Here is a 16,946-nt window from a genome sequence, read left to right as displayed (position 1 = left end):
ACTTTTAGAGTAGTACTATTAATTTTTATAAATGACCACTGCTTAATATTTTCTCTGATGATTATATGCATATAATATAATAAAGAATGTTATGAATATGTGTAATAATACTATTACTACTAATCATCATCATCAGGTTGGAATAATGAGCAGTTAATGATATTTCTATACTTAGTTTTCACCTCTTCATCATATCCCCTACATATTAATGTGGCTGTAGACATTAGGTTGTAAACTGTATGACATAATGCATGACTTCGTCCTCCACGCTGATGTAATTAGTGACATCACTTCCATGTTAATTAGTACATGGAAGTAACACTTCCATGTTAATTAGTTATTATTTATTTTATATCTGTGTTCTCTAACACCTAACTGGACTCACACTAACTGGATTCAATAAAAAACACACTAATAGTCTAACATTAGCACAATGCAGCATGTCACACACATTTACTCAATACTGAAACACATCTCCATATGTGGATTGATGGAGTATAAAAGTGTTATAACATGTGATACATGTGTGAAAGTGAAGGAAAGGAAATAAAATACAATTTAAAGCCAATAGACACTAAATATATTCACTATCAAACTACACACACACACACAGACACACACACAAACACCCATGTGATTTTAGCTTCATATACTGACCATTCATATAAATTTATAAAGGATAAACATGTAATTAGAGTGTTATTAAGTTTGTATGTAATTGTGTGTGTGTGTGTGTGTGTGTGTGTGTGTGTGTGTGTGTGTGTGTGTGTGTGTGTGTGTGTGCGTGTGTGTGTGTGTGTCTATGTGTCTGTGTGTCTGTGTGTGTCAGGACTCAGCCCGGACTTTTGGTCATGTGTGTTTGTGTATGTTCCGTGTCACGTGTCTGCCCCGCCCTTGTTTACTCCTCCCCATCTTTACACACCTGTTCCCTGTTGTTAATTATGTCTATATAACTGTTGCCGATGGCAGCGCGGAATCATCGTCAGTGTAACATCAGTGTAACGTCAGTGTACCATCAGTGTAACGTCAGTGTAACGTCAGTGTATCATCAGTGTACCGTCAGTGTATCATCAGTGTATCATCAGTGTATCATCAGTGTATCATCAGAGTATCGTCAGTGTACCATCAGTGTATCATCAGTGTATCATCAGTGTAACATCAGTGTATCATCAGTGTATCATCAGTGTATTGTCAGTGTATCATCAGTGTATCGTCAGTGTAACATCAGTGTAACATCAGTGTATCATCAGTGTAACGTCAGTGTAACATCAGTGTATTGTCAGTGTATCATCAGTCTAACATCAGTGTATCGTCAGTGTATCATCAGTGTATCATCAATGTATTGTCAGTGTAACATCAGTGTATCGTCAGTGTACCATCAGTGTATCGTCAGTGTATCGTCAGTGTATCGTCAGTGTATCGTCAGTGTACCGTCAGTGTATCGTCAGTGTATCATCAGTGTATCATCAATGTACCATCAGTGTATCATCAGAGTATCGTCAGTGTACCATCAGTGTATCGTCAGTGTATCATCAGTGTATCATCAGTGTATCGTCAGTGTATCGTCAGTGTATCGTCAGTGTATCGTCAGTGTAACGTCAGTGTATCGTCAGTGTACCATCAGTGTATCGTCAGTGTATCGTCAGTATATCGTCAGTGTAACATCAGTGTATCGTCAGTGTATCGTCAGTGTAACATCAGTGTATCGTCAGTGTACCATCAGTGTACCATCAGTGTATCGTCAGTGTATCGTCAGTGTACCTTCAGTGTATCATCGGTGTATCGTCAGTGTATCATCAGTGTAATATCAGTGTATCGTCAGTGTATCATCAGTGTATCATCAGTGTATCGTCCATGTACCATCAGTGTATCAGTGTACTGTCTATGAACTATCAGTGTACCATCAGTGTATCATCAGTGTATCGTCAGTGTACCATCAGTGTAACGTCAGTACATCTTCAGTGCATCATCAGTGTAACGTCAGTGTATCTTCAGTGCATAATCAGTGTAACGTCAGTGTATCTTCAGTGCATCATCATTGTATCATCAGTGTACCGTCAGTGTATCGTCAGTGTATCATCAGTGTACTGTCAGTGTATTGTCAGTGTTCCATCAGTGTATCGTCAGTGTACCATCAGTGTATCGTCAGTGTATTGTCAGTGTACCATCAATGTATCGTCAGTGTACCATCAGTGTATCGTCAGTGTATCATCAGTGTATCGTCAATGTACCATCAGTGTATCATCAGTGTACCATCAGTGTAACGTCAGTGTATCGTCAATGTACCATCAGTGTATCGTCAATGTACCATCAGTGTATCGTCAATGTAACGTCAGTGTACCATCAGTGTAACGTCAGTGTATCGTCAGTGTAACGTCAGTGTATCGTCAGTGTACAATCAGTGTATCGTCAGTGTACAATCAGTGTACCATCAGTGTATCGTCAGTGTACCGTGTACCATCAGTGTACCATCAGTGTATCATCAGTGTATCATCAGTGTACCATCAGTGTATCATCAGTGCACCGTCAGTGTATCGTCAGTGTACCACCAGCGTATAGTCTATGTACCGTTGGTGTACCCTTGTCCTTTTGTCCTGTTTAGTTTTTGTCTGTGTTCCTGTTTAATGTTTAATGTTACCCTACTAATTTGAAGTTATCCTGTATCTGGGTCTGTCTTCCTCCTCCCGGTTGTGACAGTGTGTGTGTACCTTTCTATAGACAGGAAGATAAGGCTGTGTGAATGTTCTAAATGTGTGTGTATGTATGTGTATGTGTGTATGTATGTGTAAATGTGTGCGTGTGTGTGTGTTTGTGTGTATTTGGGCATGTGTGTGTGTGTGTAATTGTGTGTGTGTGTGTGTGTGTGTGTGTGTGTGTGTGTGTGTGTGTGTGTGTGTGTGTGTGTGGTTTCTGGTTTTCAGTAGTGCTCTTGTTTCCGTCACAGGAACAAACCTTAATGTTTAAAGCAGAGAAACGCAGCACAGTGTTTCAGCCGCTGTGTTATTGCTACACACTGAGTACTTTAAAGCTGCTGGAGGAAAGATGTTGATGTGTTTAATCAGAGTTCAGGATCAGTTTAACAGAACAACACAAAAAAACACCCACAAACAGATGAGCTCAGCGTATTTCCCACAGCTCAGAAGATGTGTTGATTTTAGTTTAAACCTCATCCTCACTCACGCTGCCTTCAGTGTTCTGTCTGTTTTAATACATTTGGTCACTTTCTCTTTTGTTGTCATTCACTTTTGGAACTTCAGACTCATGAAACTCTCTCATACTGAACATCCTGTAAACGCTCCGACTGCTGTCTGTATTTATGCCTTCACACCTGAACACTAGCAGGATTTTTAACTCAGATGTACTGACTTACTGTCTGTGCTGCTCTGCATTTGTCTAAACCTACATCCAGACTTCTGTTAATCTGCTTGGTTAAATTGTGTTGTATAAATCAGTCAGATTTGTAGATGATCATGTTTACAGAACATGTTTATATACCAGCAATGACTCCTTTATTTTGAGTCTGTAAATGAGTTTACATGTGTTGATGAGACAGACAGGTATGTTGATGAGACAGACAGGTGTGTTGATGAGACAGACAGGTGTGTTGGTGAGATAGACAGGTCTGTTGATGAGACAGACAGGTGTGTTGGTGAGATAGACAGGTCTGTTGATGAGACAGACAGGTGTGTTGGTGAGATAGACAGGTCTGTTGATGAGACAGCCAGGTGTGTTGATGAGACAGTAGGGTGTGTTGATGAGACAGTAGGGTGTGTTGATGAGACAGACAGGTGTGTTGATGAGATAGACAGGTGTGTTGATGAGACAGACAGGTGTGTTGATGAGACAGACAGGTGTGTTGATGAGACAGACAGGTGTGTTGATGAGACAGACAGGTGTGTTGATGAGACAGCCAGGTGTGGTGCAGGAGTGTTGTGTAATGCTGAAAGATGAGCTGAAAATAGGATAAGAACACCAACACTATTGTTTCAGGCTTAAGAAGGAATGTGTGGAATGTTAGTCATTACATTTCTGTGTGTTTGTGTCCGTCACAGAGAGAGAGAGAGAGAGAGAGAGAGAGAGAGAGAGAGATTAGCAGAAGAATTCATCCCAACTTTATGTTGTATAAATCCACAACCAGCACAAAAGTTTCTCACATAACAGATACTGAAGGTTTTCGCTCTTTATCAGCATCTTTCTCAGGGTTCTGAAGGACAATGGTGGGATTCAGAACCATCGATTCCTCCTGCGAATGAAAAACAAAACGAGTAACTCAGGAGAACTTGAAGGTCTTCATCATTTCTAATGAATACTGTGATGAAAAGTTTACACAGCTTTTCTCATTCCTTTTAATTCCATTGTACTGTATTTAATTCTGTTCACCACAGCAGAGTGAACGTTTTCACCAACATGCAAGATAAACTCTGACTCAACACTCGTCGATCACAGACTGACATATTAAAGAAACAAGCTGTTTTCAAAACATGCAAAAAGTTAATTGATTTGATTACAGAACATTGCAAATGATTCAATTTGAATCAACAAAGGAGTCATTTACCCAAATACATGGTCCACTCTCTTACCGAATGAATCGGGTTTTTCTGTTAATCAGAATGTAACTGTATCAGTAAAGGAGTCATTTAGAAATAGATTACAGTGGTTATAAATCTGACTGCAGTCGAATCGTTTGCGGAGTCATTTACACAAAGACACGGTTCACTGTGCCACCGAGTGAATGTTGTGTTTGTGATAATCATCATGTAAATTTGAATGTGTGTTTGAATTTACTGTGCTATCCTGAGGAGCATCACGGTCAGCTTTCAGATCCCACCACAGCAGACCAGGCTGGATCGAGCCCCTCAGTGTTGGTCCTAAAAAAAAAATAGGTTTAGCTTTAAAGATTTTTTAACCTAAGTGATGATAAACATGCACAAGCAGCCGCAAAAACAAAGACCAAGGATTAATTATAGAGACTTTAATGTTCCTTTTGATAAGTCAGAACATCTGAGAACAGCAGTTGTGACCTGTCATAGATTTAACGGGAGCTCACACTCTAGATCTCATTCTAACTTTCAGATTGAATTTAGAAAATCTAGTCACACTTCACTTCCCTGGTCTGATCATCTCAGATCGTTATCTCCTCTCATTTACAGGTGCTTTAGTCATAATATAGACACTTCACCACACAACCACGTCAGACATTCACACTGTAAGTCATTCTGTGACTCTAATTCTACAAAACCATCCACTCAGAATCAATCCATCATCTGACCACACACTTCAGTAGAAGAGATTAGACATGAACAAAATCTGAACTTTTGTACAAGGAATTTATCAATATCACACACTTGAGGGAGCAAGAGACAGTACAGAATATTCATAATACCCATCATTAACTTTCTTTGTTTTAAATATTCAAAAACTTGTTTGCTTTTTTTATTTTAAATGACAAAAATGTGGCCTTGGACTTTGAATTCATTCAGTCATTCATTCATTCATTTTCTACCACTTATCCGAACTTCTCGGGTCACGGGGAGCCTGTGCCTATCTAAGGCGTGATCAGGGAAACGAGGCAGGATACACCCTGGACGGAGTGCCAACCCATCACAGGGCACACACACACTCTCATTCACTCACACAGTCACACACTATGGACAATTTTCCAGAGATGCCAATCAACCAACTATGCATGTCTTTGGACCAGGGGAGGAAACCGGAGTACCCGGAGGAAACCCCCGAGGCACGGGGAGAACATGCAAACTCCACACACACAAGGCGGAGGCGGGAATCGAACCCCCAACCAAAGAGGTGTGAGGCGAACGTGTTAACCACTAAGCCACCGTGCCCCCCTGGCCCTGTTGTGGTCTAATCAATAATTTCAACCAGAGCCCCATCAGGCGACTGAATGTTTGAGCCAGTGTTCACTACACTCTGGATCCTGTAAATCCACTTAGAACTCAACTAGAACATCCTAAAGATCACCATGAGATCACTGTGGATGGTGTCACATAAAGACCATGTGGATGTTCTTCTGTCAGGACTGCAAATGCCTCGTGCTCCATCACTGACCTGTTAATGACTTCAGTTTGATAGTTAAAACGTAAATGATGATATACTTAGAACTTTATTTACTTTAGAGTTGCTTTATGTTTATAGTCACACAGATGGGAATGGCTACCACTGTGAATGGTTCCTGGTGAAAAAGTGTTTTTCCTCATATCATCTCAGGAGGTCTTCACTCACTAACCTCATTAAAACACTCATTGAAGTAAAACTGCTTTGTGATGATGTGTATTGTTAAAATTAAACTAATTAAACTAAATTCTGATTAGAATGAGCGTGTCAGTCTCACCTGTGATGTAACTAACCACATATCCGACTAACACAGATGCTCCAGTGGACAGAGCTCCAAAGTAGAGATAGGATATGGAGTAAAAATCCTGAAGATCATGATACCTACAACCCAGAGCAGCAGAGACGATAAAAAAAAGAGAAAGGAGTCCTTTATCTGTTCAACACACCGGGGTGAACAACGTTTCCACAGACACGAAGGATAAAACTCTCTCAGCCTCTGGAGTGATTTACAGATGTAAACAAATCACATGGTTTCTTTAAGAAACTTACCTGAATACTTTAGGGAGTTGTTTACAGATGTTACTGAATCATTCAAGGTATCACTGTATCAATATATCACTTAAGGAGTCATTTAAAAATAGAAGTAAATCACACTTTATTTAAAAGAATAATGAATTACTCACTAAACTCTTTACAGACATAAATGAGTCATTTATAAATGTAAGTGACTCACCAAAGGAGTCATGAATAAATCCCTCTTTTACAAACTTCGTTACTTTTTACTAACTGAATGACTGAGTTCTTTAAAGTGTGAATGAATAACAAAGTTTATAAAAAATCAATGTATAATATGATGTATTGATGAATAAATGATGTATAAAACCTTTTAATAATGTAAAATAATGGATTATTGAATAGCAAACATGAACTTTAGTGTAATTTATTGTCTAAATATAAAGACAACATGAACTTTTGAACAGGTCGAACCAAGATGTTGCTCATCAACATGTTAGAAATGTTGACCTTAAGGAGAAGTTTAGCAAAAGTTCTCCAATTCCTTTACACTGAGAGGGCTGTTTAAACTACTGTACTGCCTCCATCTCTGTGTGTCATACTCACCGGTCCTCTGCAGGTTCTGGAGGTGATAGTGTAGATTTTGGAGATGTTAGCATGGTGGAGTTGTGTGTAGTGTTAGCTGAGAGGCAGTAATCAGCATTCGTGTCTAACACACCCATTCGTTGAGGGGTTGGAGGATAAACAGAGCTTCCAACAGCGAGCCACAGAGCAAGAGAGAACCCCACCACCACCCCAACAAACGCACCCTGAGAACCAAAGATAGAATAAATCCCAACTTTTTTCTTCTAAGAACCCATTCAGTTTCTACTGTGTGTCTCTATCAGAAAGGCTTCAGCTTGTACACATTAAGGTGAATTAACAAATGAACCATTTAATAACCTAGTAGCAAGAGGCTGTTAACATAAAGAGCAAGGGGTAGTTAATGCACTGGGTGGTTAATGTCGAGCTTCTTACCGATTTGTTTGCAGCTGGGATGAACATACCCAGGATAAAAGTACCCAGGAGCGGCCCGTTAACCACGCCCATGACCGTGAACGAGCCCTGTGATTGGAAACAAGATACAGGAAGTAGTGCATGTAAATTGCTTTAATCTGTTGTTAACTCCCCTTCCATCAGCATCTTCCCTATAGGGCTGTGAAGTTGAGGAGGTCTGGGTTCTGTGATGTGTAATGGAATCAACCAAACACAGCACCACAATAATCACTAATATTTCATTTACATTTCTGTCTCCCTTATCCAGAGTTACTTACAATTTATGCATCTGAGCATTAAGGGCCTTACTCGGGGGCTTGGTGGACCTGGGATTCAAACTCATGACCTTCCATTCAGTAGTCTAACACCTTGACCACTGAGCTACCACATCTTATTTCAGTATAAACAGATATCTGTGTCAAACAGAGAGCTACGCTGATACACCTATACACTATGCACTCTTTCACTATACACTACGCATTTACACTACACTCTACACACTACACTCTTACACTACACTCTTACACTACACACTATACACTACACTCTACACACTACACTCTACACACTACACACTATGCACTACACTCTACACACTACACTCTACACACTATACACTATAGACTACACTCTACACACTATACACTACACACTATACACTACACACCATACACTATACACTACACTCTACACACAATACACTATACATTACACACTATACACTATACAATACACACTATACACACTACACTCTACACACTACACTCTACACACTACACTCTACACACTACACACTATACACTACACACTACACTCTACACACTATACACTACACACTATACACTACACTCTACACACTGCACACCATACACTATACACTACACTCTACACACAATACACTATACAATACACACTATACACACTACACTCTTACACTACACACTATACACTACTACGCATTTACACTACACACTACACACTATACACTACACTCTACACACTACAATCTACACATTACACACTACACACTACACACTACACACTATACACTATACACAGATTTTTAGAGGTTGATGGTAACCTGAAGAACTCCCCAGTCCAGGAAAGAGCAGAGAGCTGCCGTTGTGATGCAGCCGACTCCATACAAAAATGCTACCACACATACACACACACACACAGACACACACACACACACACACACACACACACACACACACACACACACACATTACAACATTAAACATCATATCAAATGCATCTTGATATGTAAAGCAGTCATTTGTTTAAGAGGCCTGAATGGGCTACTCAGCTACACATTCATAAGAATTTCATAGTAAATAAAATATATATAATTTCCTACACAGTAATTTGCAAAGCTGCATCTGTTTCCTCTGTAATGAATTGATCAGAAACGGTTTCAGCAGATCCTCCATCGTAACCGCAGCCATGGCGTTAATGCTGGTGGAGACGGTGCTGTGATCAGAAAAAAAGACAGGACCTGAAGCAATTGGTAATCCTTCAATCATTCTACATTCTGATTGGCTGAGAATGTAATGGTATGTTCTGATTTGCTGAGAACAGCATGGTGTGTTATAATTGGCTGAGAATGTATGGTGTGTTCTGAATGGCTGAGAGTACTATGGTGTGTTCTGATTGGCCGAGAGGAGTATGGTGTGTTCGGATTGGACAAGAGGAGTATAGTGTGTTCTGAATGGCTGAGAATGTAATGGTGTGTTCTTATTGGCTGAGGGAAATGTGTTGAGAGTAGTAGGTAAAACATAAATTCAAGGGAGAAATAGAATTACACAGAATTAGAATATTTATTCTAACTTTATATTATTACCTTAATGTTCCACCGTATGCACAGGCTAGAAAAAGTCCAGGAAAACCAGGAAGATCCCGAAAAATGTCCAATACCAAATAAGGCATGTACTGTAAGCAGATTTACAGTGTGTCAGTGTGGCGGTGTTGATTCAACAGACTGATACAGAGAAAGGTTTGTGTACATTAAAAATTTATTCATTCTGTGATTTCATTTAGCATTTCAAAAGGGTTTTTGTTCCAATCAATAAACAATGATGTGGTTTAGGTCTTTTATATAAGTTTAATTTAATTCACCAGTGATTCAATTCAGTGTGTGTGTGTGAGTGGGTGGGTGGGTGTGAAAGAGAGTGAAAGATAGTGAGAGAGAGAGACAGAGAGAGAAAGAGAGACAGAGAGAGAGAGAGAGACAGAGAGAGAAAGAGAGAGAGAGAGAGAGAGAGAGAGAGAGGAAGAGAGAGAGAGAGAGAGACAGAGAGAGAGGGGGGGGGGTAGCGAGAGAGACTGACCTGATCTGATGCAGAGATTCGTCCAGATTTGAGAGGATCACAGTGGGAATAAAGAGCAAACATCACAATGCCACATGTAGCTGCGCTGCTCACAATCAAACACAAGCCCACCTGATTGATTAATAAAGCCCTGAAATACACACACACACACACACACACACACACACACACACACACAATGTACACAAAATGCACTTTGTTGTAGACAGTGTATTCGTTCAGCAGAGTCATGTGAAGTTTTGCTTTAACCCTAGAGTTACAATGCTAATGCAGCTAACGGACATTATAATGGAAGCCTTCCGTTTAGAACGATGAACTGTTTGTAGATGTCTCACCACTTTGCTTGTCTCTCTGAACTGCAGGAGATGTAGCGCTGCACCTGAGCCTGATTTGCTGAGTACATGGATAACCACACCATCGTCCCTCCGACTGTAAAGCTCCAAAACGAGTACCGCTGGCGAGGATCCAGACCAAAACTGACCGAGAGTGAAAGAGGACGCAGCAACATGTGTGTGAGCTTAAACATTACAGATACACAGATATCTGTCCAATTTACTCCTTTCATTAATTTAGTCCCTAGAGTTAAGTTCCCTTGCTCCAGCACTAACCCTACACCTCGGTGTGCTACACTGACACACACCACATCCAGCTGTTTGGTCCCAGATGTATTTAGAGACATTTGGCTTCGTACTCATTAAAGTTGATGCGTGAGCCGTTGTTGGCGATCTCTAGGACTTTCGCTGGTCCTCCTGCAAGGACGGTGCCATGGACAAAGATCCCAATAAAACCCAAAAGCATGACGGCGACCTGAAACACATCTGTCCACACGACAGCCTTTATTCCCCCCTAGACACACACACACACACACACACACACACACACACTTCCGCTTTAATAAGCAAGAAAACGTCCCCGAAATGAGTCATTATTAAGGAATTAACCCAGGTAGGAAATTAAATATGATAAAATATTAATGGAGTTAATATTCAAAATATTCAAATATTAAAAAGATCAAAATGTAAAATTAGTCTTTATTAGATAACTGAACAAAAATAGAGCTATAAATCATTTTACTCTGTTATTACACTTTTATTTCACACCTGATATTAACATGATTCTGTGTAGAAATAAAAACAGCGTCAGTGTCTAATTAACTTTAATCTCTCACCAGACTTGTGTAGAGCGTACAGATGAGTCCTGTAGAGATCAGACACGCCCACATGTTTAATCCTGTGGCTACACACACACACACACACACACACACTAGTATTGTATTTGTATTATCATACAGTAAGTATTTGTGTGTGTGTGTGTGTGTGTGTGTGTGTGTGTGTGTGTGTGTGTGTGTGTGTGTGTGTGTGTGTGTGTGTGTGCATACCCTGATTTAGGATGAGTGCAGGAGCGAGGATAACAATGCCAGTGTATAGTAGCTGGCAACAAACAACAGGAACAAACAATAATAAATAAACATGGTGTAAACATCACTCTGTGTGTATGTGTGTGTGTGTGTGTGTGTGTGTGTGTGTGTGTGTGTGTGTGTGTGTGTGTGTGTGTGTGTGTGTGTGTGTGTGTGTTTGATCTTACTGTGGCTATGAGAAACTGTAGACTTCCAAGCAGCTGCATTCCTCTGCCGAATCTCATCCTCAGATACTGAGGAAACACACACACACACACACACACACACACACACACACACACACACAGAGGGCTTTTCATAATATGCTTTAGAGACAGTTTCACTCCTCATCTTCACAGTAGTGATGATCTGTTGGCTGTGTGTGTGTGTGTGTGTGTACACCTGATTAGCCAGGGTGATGGTGTGTGTGTGTGTGTGTGTGTGTGTGTGTGTGTGTGTGTGTGTGTGTGTGTGTGTGTGTGTGTGTGTGTGAGAGAGAGAGAGAGAGTGTGTGTGTGTATACACCTGGTTACCAGGGGTTATGGTGTGTGTGTGTGTCTGTGTGTGTGTGTGTGTGTGTCTGTGTGTGTGTGTGTACACCTGGTTAGCCGGGGTTATGTTGTGTGTGTGTGTGTGTGCACCTGGTTAGCCGGGGTTATGTTTTGTGTGTGTGTGTGTGTGTGTGTGTGTGTGTGTGTGTACACCTGGTTAGCCGGGGTTATGTTGTGTGTGTGTGTGTGTGTGTGTGTGTGTGTGTGTGTGTGTGTGTGTGTGTGTGTGTGTGTGTGTGTGTGTGTGTGTGTGCACCTGGTTAGCCGGGGTTATGTTGTGTGTGTGTGTGTGTGTGTGTGTGTGTGTGTGTGTGTGTGTGTGTGTGTAAAACTAGATAGGGGGGGTTGTTTTTTGTGTGTGTGTGTGTGTGTGTGTGTGTGTGTGTGTGTGTGTGTGTGTGTGTGTGTGTGTGTGCACCTGGTTAGCCGGGGTTATGTTGTGTGTGTGTGTGTGTGTGTGTGTGTGTGTGTGTGTGTGTGTGTGTGTGTGTGTGTGTGTGTGTGTGTACACCTGGTTAGCCGGGGTGATGGTGTGTTTTTTAGTTGATTCTGATCATGTTTTCCTTGCATACTGTGTGTGTGTGACAAACATATTATTCTGAGAAGATGTTTAGTGACCTCGCTGTGTGAGAAAGCCATATGAAGGCGTCCTTCTATCTTGTTTGGTCTATCTTACTGTCCTTCACACTTCTCCTCCTACATCTGGGGAAAGGTTTTCCTGACACGAGGAGGTGATAACATCAACTTCTACTGAAAATATTTTTATTCAATCTGCGTGTTTTTTTACACTTCAGACTGAACCAGACCAGATACTATACAAACCCTGAGGGAACAGAGTGTGTGTGTGTGTGTGTGTGTGTGTGTGTGTGTGTGTGTGTGTGTGTGTGTGTGTGTACCTGGTTAGAAGACGTGATGTTCAGTGTGTAGTATACAGGGAGGAACAGTGTGGCTGTCAGGAGGGAGTTGATACCTTGCCCCAAACACATGTAGAGGAACTTGAAGCCATACAGGTACGTCTCAGATGGAACCCCCAGTACCTGCACACCTGACATGAAGCTAGCACACAGAGACACTCCTACTGGTACCGCCCCCAGGCTCCGCCCACCAGTGAAGAAATTCTCCATTGAGTCTAAATCAGAGAACCTCCGCCGACGTGAGAGAAGAGACTGCAATAATCCGATAAACAAGGAGACGGCCAACATGGCGCCGAATACAGCGTAGTCTCCCGCAGTGAAGCCCAACCGCTCTGAAGAAGACGACGACGAAGAAGAAGAACAGTTCACCATTAAACAGTGAAAAAAGTTTACACACCCCTCTTCAAATGTCTTGTTTTTGTGTAAAATGTAACAAATGAAACCAAGATTAATAATCAGATCCATTTCCTAAATGTTATAAATACAACTAAAAAAAGGTTCAGAATGAACCAATCACATTCACACTCATGTTGAAGTAAGAGCGACTGTTTCTGTGGGATTTTCTTAGTATCTTCTGACTGCTGAAGCCAACAAGCTTGTACGGGACCTCAGGATCAGGAGATTGCTACAAAAGAATTTCTAAAACTTTAGATGTGACCATGAAACACTGTGAAGATCATCAAACACCACAGGACATCTCTCCAGAACTGACAAAGGGCCAAGAAGAAAACAACAAGACATTTAGGGACCTACTGAGCAGAAGGTCAGACACTCAAGACACTGCTGTCTTCTTTATGCTTCAGGGAGCTTGGAATACTTGAATGGCCTCCTATGACCGTTTGAGTACTTTTGGTTTACCTCTGAGGAGAAGTTAGTGGACCTGCTATAGATCAGAATCCTCAAATGAAACAATGGTAGAAAATACTGTGAATCTTCGTGAAATTCACTTTTAACCTTACCAGAGGTCTCCTTCAGCATTGTGAGATAAACCAAGCAGAAGTTCAGCTGAATGCTGTTCCAGAAACCAGAGCAAGAACCTGGTGGATCCTTTCCCTAAAAAATGCAGACATGCTCCAGTGTCTCCTGAACAGAACCGGATTTGCTCCATTGCTCTGGAGATATGTTAAGATCTTGGGACTTGCTTTCCAGCTGAGTTTGAGTTTTGATAGCAGAGCTTAGGTCACAACCCTCTGCTGGATCTGGGGTTAAAGGTGAAGCCTTGTTGAGCAGTGGAGACTCCAAGGAATTGTCAGACAACAATGAGCCAAAAAAAAACATGAACAGAGAACAGTTCCAGGTCATACAGTGAATCGGTACAGATGCAGTCAGTAACAACTTCAGATCGAAGTATTTAGTAAAGATCGCAGGGCTGACGGGTTCGGGCAGGTCAAGGTCAAGGTCAGAACAAGGTCAGAGCAGGAATGAACAGACAAAGAGTTTATCGTGTGTAAAGTCCAGGTCGTTTTTATATGCTGTAGACAGGATATTAAATAAAAGGTGACAAAGTGATTGAATATTCAGGTGAAGATGCCCCCTGGTGGCGTGGTGGTGTATTCATTCAAACCGTTCATAATGGTTTCTGAGTAGAGTGACAGAAAAACCTTCACTTTTTCATCCAGGGATCCAGACAGTGCATCAGACGTGTCTGTGTGTGAGAGTCTGTAAGCTCATGTGTGTACGAGGTGTGTGAATCTCTGCCCTCTGAGTGTGTGACGCTGCCCTGTTACAGCAGTGTGGCTTCACCTGACCTTCACCCTCGTCCACTTTGCTATTTAAATTTAGGACAACTTTCACTTTTACTCCACTACATTTCCGAGATAAAATGTAAACTTTTACTCCGTTATTTTCCCACTAAACATCTGCGTTACTCGTTACTACAAAATAAAGTCAGCAGAAATGTGTGTGACTGTAATAAGGGAGGTTTGGTGTATCACTGCTCCTAGATTGTATTACGCTCCGCAGGCTGTACGGAGAAGCACAGGTACGCGCAGCGTGCACGCGCAGTCAGAGCTGGGGGCGTTTATCTATAACGGGGGCAACCAAAAGCAGTGAAATGTCACTATTCTTATTACCAGAGTTGTAGCACAAACTAAATATTAATGCAAACAATCCATACAACACTAAATAAAAATAATATTTATTGATTTGGTCTTTGTCTTGTGAATATTAGTTTATTAATGACGTCATTCATCGGACACACTGTTTGTAGAGAATACACACACACATGAACTGATCTGAGTCAAGACTGACATCATTACATCATGCATAAAATTTTGGTGTCCACTTTTACCATTTAATAACACCATAACTTTTGGCTTACTGTGTAGTCATATAATATATAATATAAAACTCTTCTTGTTTTAAATTCTCACTGAGGGATAAAACCCCTAAAGATGAAACCCTAGAACTGCCCCTGATCTTATACCTACTGAAAATCACAGAAATTTGTAAACTGTAAATCAGGGAAGTAAAATAACAGGGAGGAAGCAGATGTCTATGGCCCAGTTATACTGTAGAGGGGTTTTGGGGAAAGCCCAGACTATATTATCAGATGATTCCCACCCTATGTATAATGATTTTGACCTTCTACCCTCGGGTATTAGGAACAGGATCATAATTAGTAAAACAAATAGGTTCAAACATGCTTTTGTTGCATCAGCTGTTAAACTTTTAAATACGAGCTAAAGTTATTTTTATTTTTTGGGAATTGTGTTGCTTTTTTATGTTCTGTTTGTTTTTGTGATATGCCTGTATGCTGCAAAAAAAAGTGCCTTCGGGAAATGAAATAAAGTTGAACTTGAACTTGAAATTTTACTTTTTACTTTTACTTCAATTACTTAAGTACATTAAATATCAGAAAATGACTTTTGATACTTAAGTACAGTAAATATCAGATACTTTAAGACTTTTACTTCAGTAATATTCTAAAAGGTGACTTTCACTTCTACTGAAGTCTTTTTCTAGTACGATACTTGTACTTTTACTCGAGTATTGCTTTCTATACTTTATACAACACTGATAATAAGCTCATTTAAAAAATATAATAAAATGCATTTAATAACAAGAACAATAATAATAATAATAATAATTATTATTATTATTATTATTATTATTATTATTATTATTTACATTTCATACAAATTTCCACAGAAATATTTTTTGATAAACAAACAAAAATGTATTTACTTATTAATTATAAATATTTTTTACACTGTACCTGTTAGAGCTGCTGACATCCCGAGTCTCCTCACACACTGCAGCTACACTTCAGCTGTGAAAACACACACACACACACACACACAGAGAACACCCTGCTGTACTGTTATACAAACACACACACACACACACACACACACACACACACATACACACACATGTGGATGTGAACTTTGGGTCTTTGTCCTGCTGAAAGCTGAAATTCCTTTTCTCGTCTTCAGCGCACTAACAGACACCTGAAGGTTCTCCACTGGTATTTGTAGCTCATTATTATTCCTCTAAATGATACAACACTATCACATTCTGAGAGGAATCAGTAGGTGTGAGATCTTCCTTTAGAAGATCCTGTAGATGTGTGGAATCTTAACACTTTGCATGTCAGCTGCGGTACAATATATAAATAATAAATACAATAAATGTTTATTTTAAGATAAACCTACATGTTAAATGTTAATAAACTTATTAAATGTATTCATCTTACCTTTCTTTACACTTTGTGTCCTCTCGACCCTCCGGTTGAGAAATGAACATTTTTCCAAAACACTCTAGTTTTGTACAGACTCTTTCTGTGTGTGTGTGTGTGTGTGTGTGTGTGTGTGTGTGTGTGTGTGTGTGTGTGTGTGTGTGTGTGTGTGTGTGTGTGTGTGTGTGTGTGTATGTGTGGGTGGGTGTGCGCACGTGTGTGTGTGTGTGTGTGTGTGTGTGTGTGTGTGTGTGTGTGTCCTCTCAGGATCTACCTGAGTGCACATGAGCCACTTGTGCGGCCACACTGTATTGATGCTTGGGGTGGAGTCAGTGGGCGGGGCTCGGTAGGTTAAATAACCCATATGTGTTGTGATTGGCTGTTGCAGAAGAAGGGAATGATTTTTAGGGAAGAAGTCCACTCTCCTGTTTAAAAGTTTAGGCACCCCTGTTCTTG

At 40.5% G+C, this 16,946-nt stretch overlaps 1 protein-coding gene and 1 long non-coding RNA gene across 7 annotated transcripts; one reads left to right on the top strand and one right to left on the bottom strand.

Annotated features, from left to right (window-relative positions):
• Window positions 1–3,032: 3,032 nt before the first annotated feature.
• slc5a5 (solute carrier family 5 member 5) lies at window positions 3,033–16,684 on the bottom strand. Of its 6 annotated transcripts, none has more exons than XM_047800228.1 (18): window positions 16,509–16,684; window positions 16,029–16,130; window positions 12,794–13,143; window positions 11,535–11,600; window positions 11,329–11,380; window positions 11,119–11,186; window positions 10,642–10,796; window positions 10,286–10,426; window positions 9,951–10,080; window positions 9,464–9,552; window positions 8,981–9,093; window positions 8,702–8,772; window positions 7,603–7,689; window positions 7,192–7,394; window positions 6,350–6,453; window positions 4,786–4,868; window positions 4,155–4,243; window positions 3,033–4,029 (listed from the first exon to the last, which is right to left on the bottom strand). In XM_047800228.1, the coding sequence occupies exons 2-18, from the start codon at window positions 16,045–16,047 to the stop codon at window positions 3,993–3,995; spliced, it is 1,857 nt and encodes a 618-aa protein (XP_047656184.1). In that variant the 5' UTR covers window positions 16,048–16,130; window positions 16,509–16,684; the 3' UTR covers window positions 3,033–3,992. The 6 variants fall into 6 exon arrangements, 5 of the variants coding, with proteins under 5 accessions (XP_047656184.1, XP_026988894.1, XP_026988893.1 ...); XM_027133093.2 differs by having other exon boundaries at window positions 16,029–16,122; XM_027133092.2 differs by having other exon boundaries at window positions 16,029–16,082; window positions 16,509–16,683.
• Window positions 9,411–11,443, top strand: LOC113634263. The gene is made up of 3 exons (XR_003438468.2): window positions 9,411–9,616; window positions 10,313–10,458; window positions 11,339–11,443. It is a non-coding gene; the product is annotated as an uncharacterized LOC113634263 (long non-coding RNA).
• Window positions 16,685–16,946: the final 262 nt, after the last annotated feature.

This window comes from Tachysurus fulvidraco, chromosome 14 (assembly GCF_022655615.1).
Source record: "Tachysurus fulvidraco isolate hzauxx_2018 chromosome 14, HZAU_PFXX_2.0, whole genome shotgun sequence".
NCBI classification, from domain to species: Eukaryota; Metazoa; Chordata; class Actinopteri; order Siluriformes; family Bagridae; genus Tachysurus; species Tachysurus fulvidraco.
The sequence above is the reverse complement of the archived record's forward strand: the minus strand, read 5'-3'. Positions and strand labels throughout refer to the sequence as shown.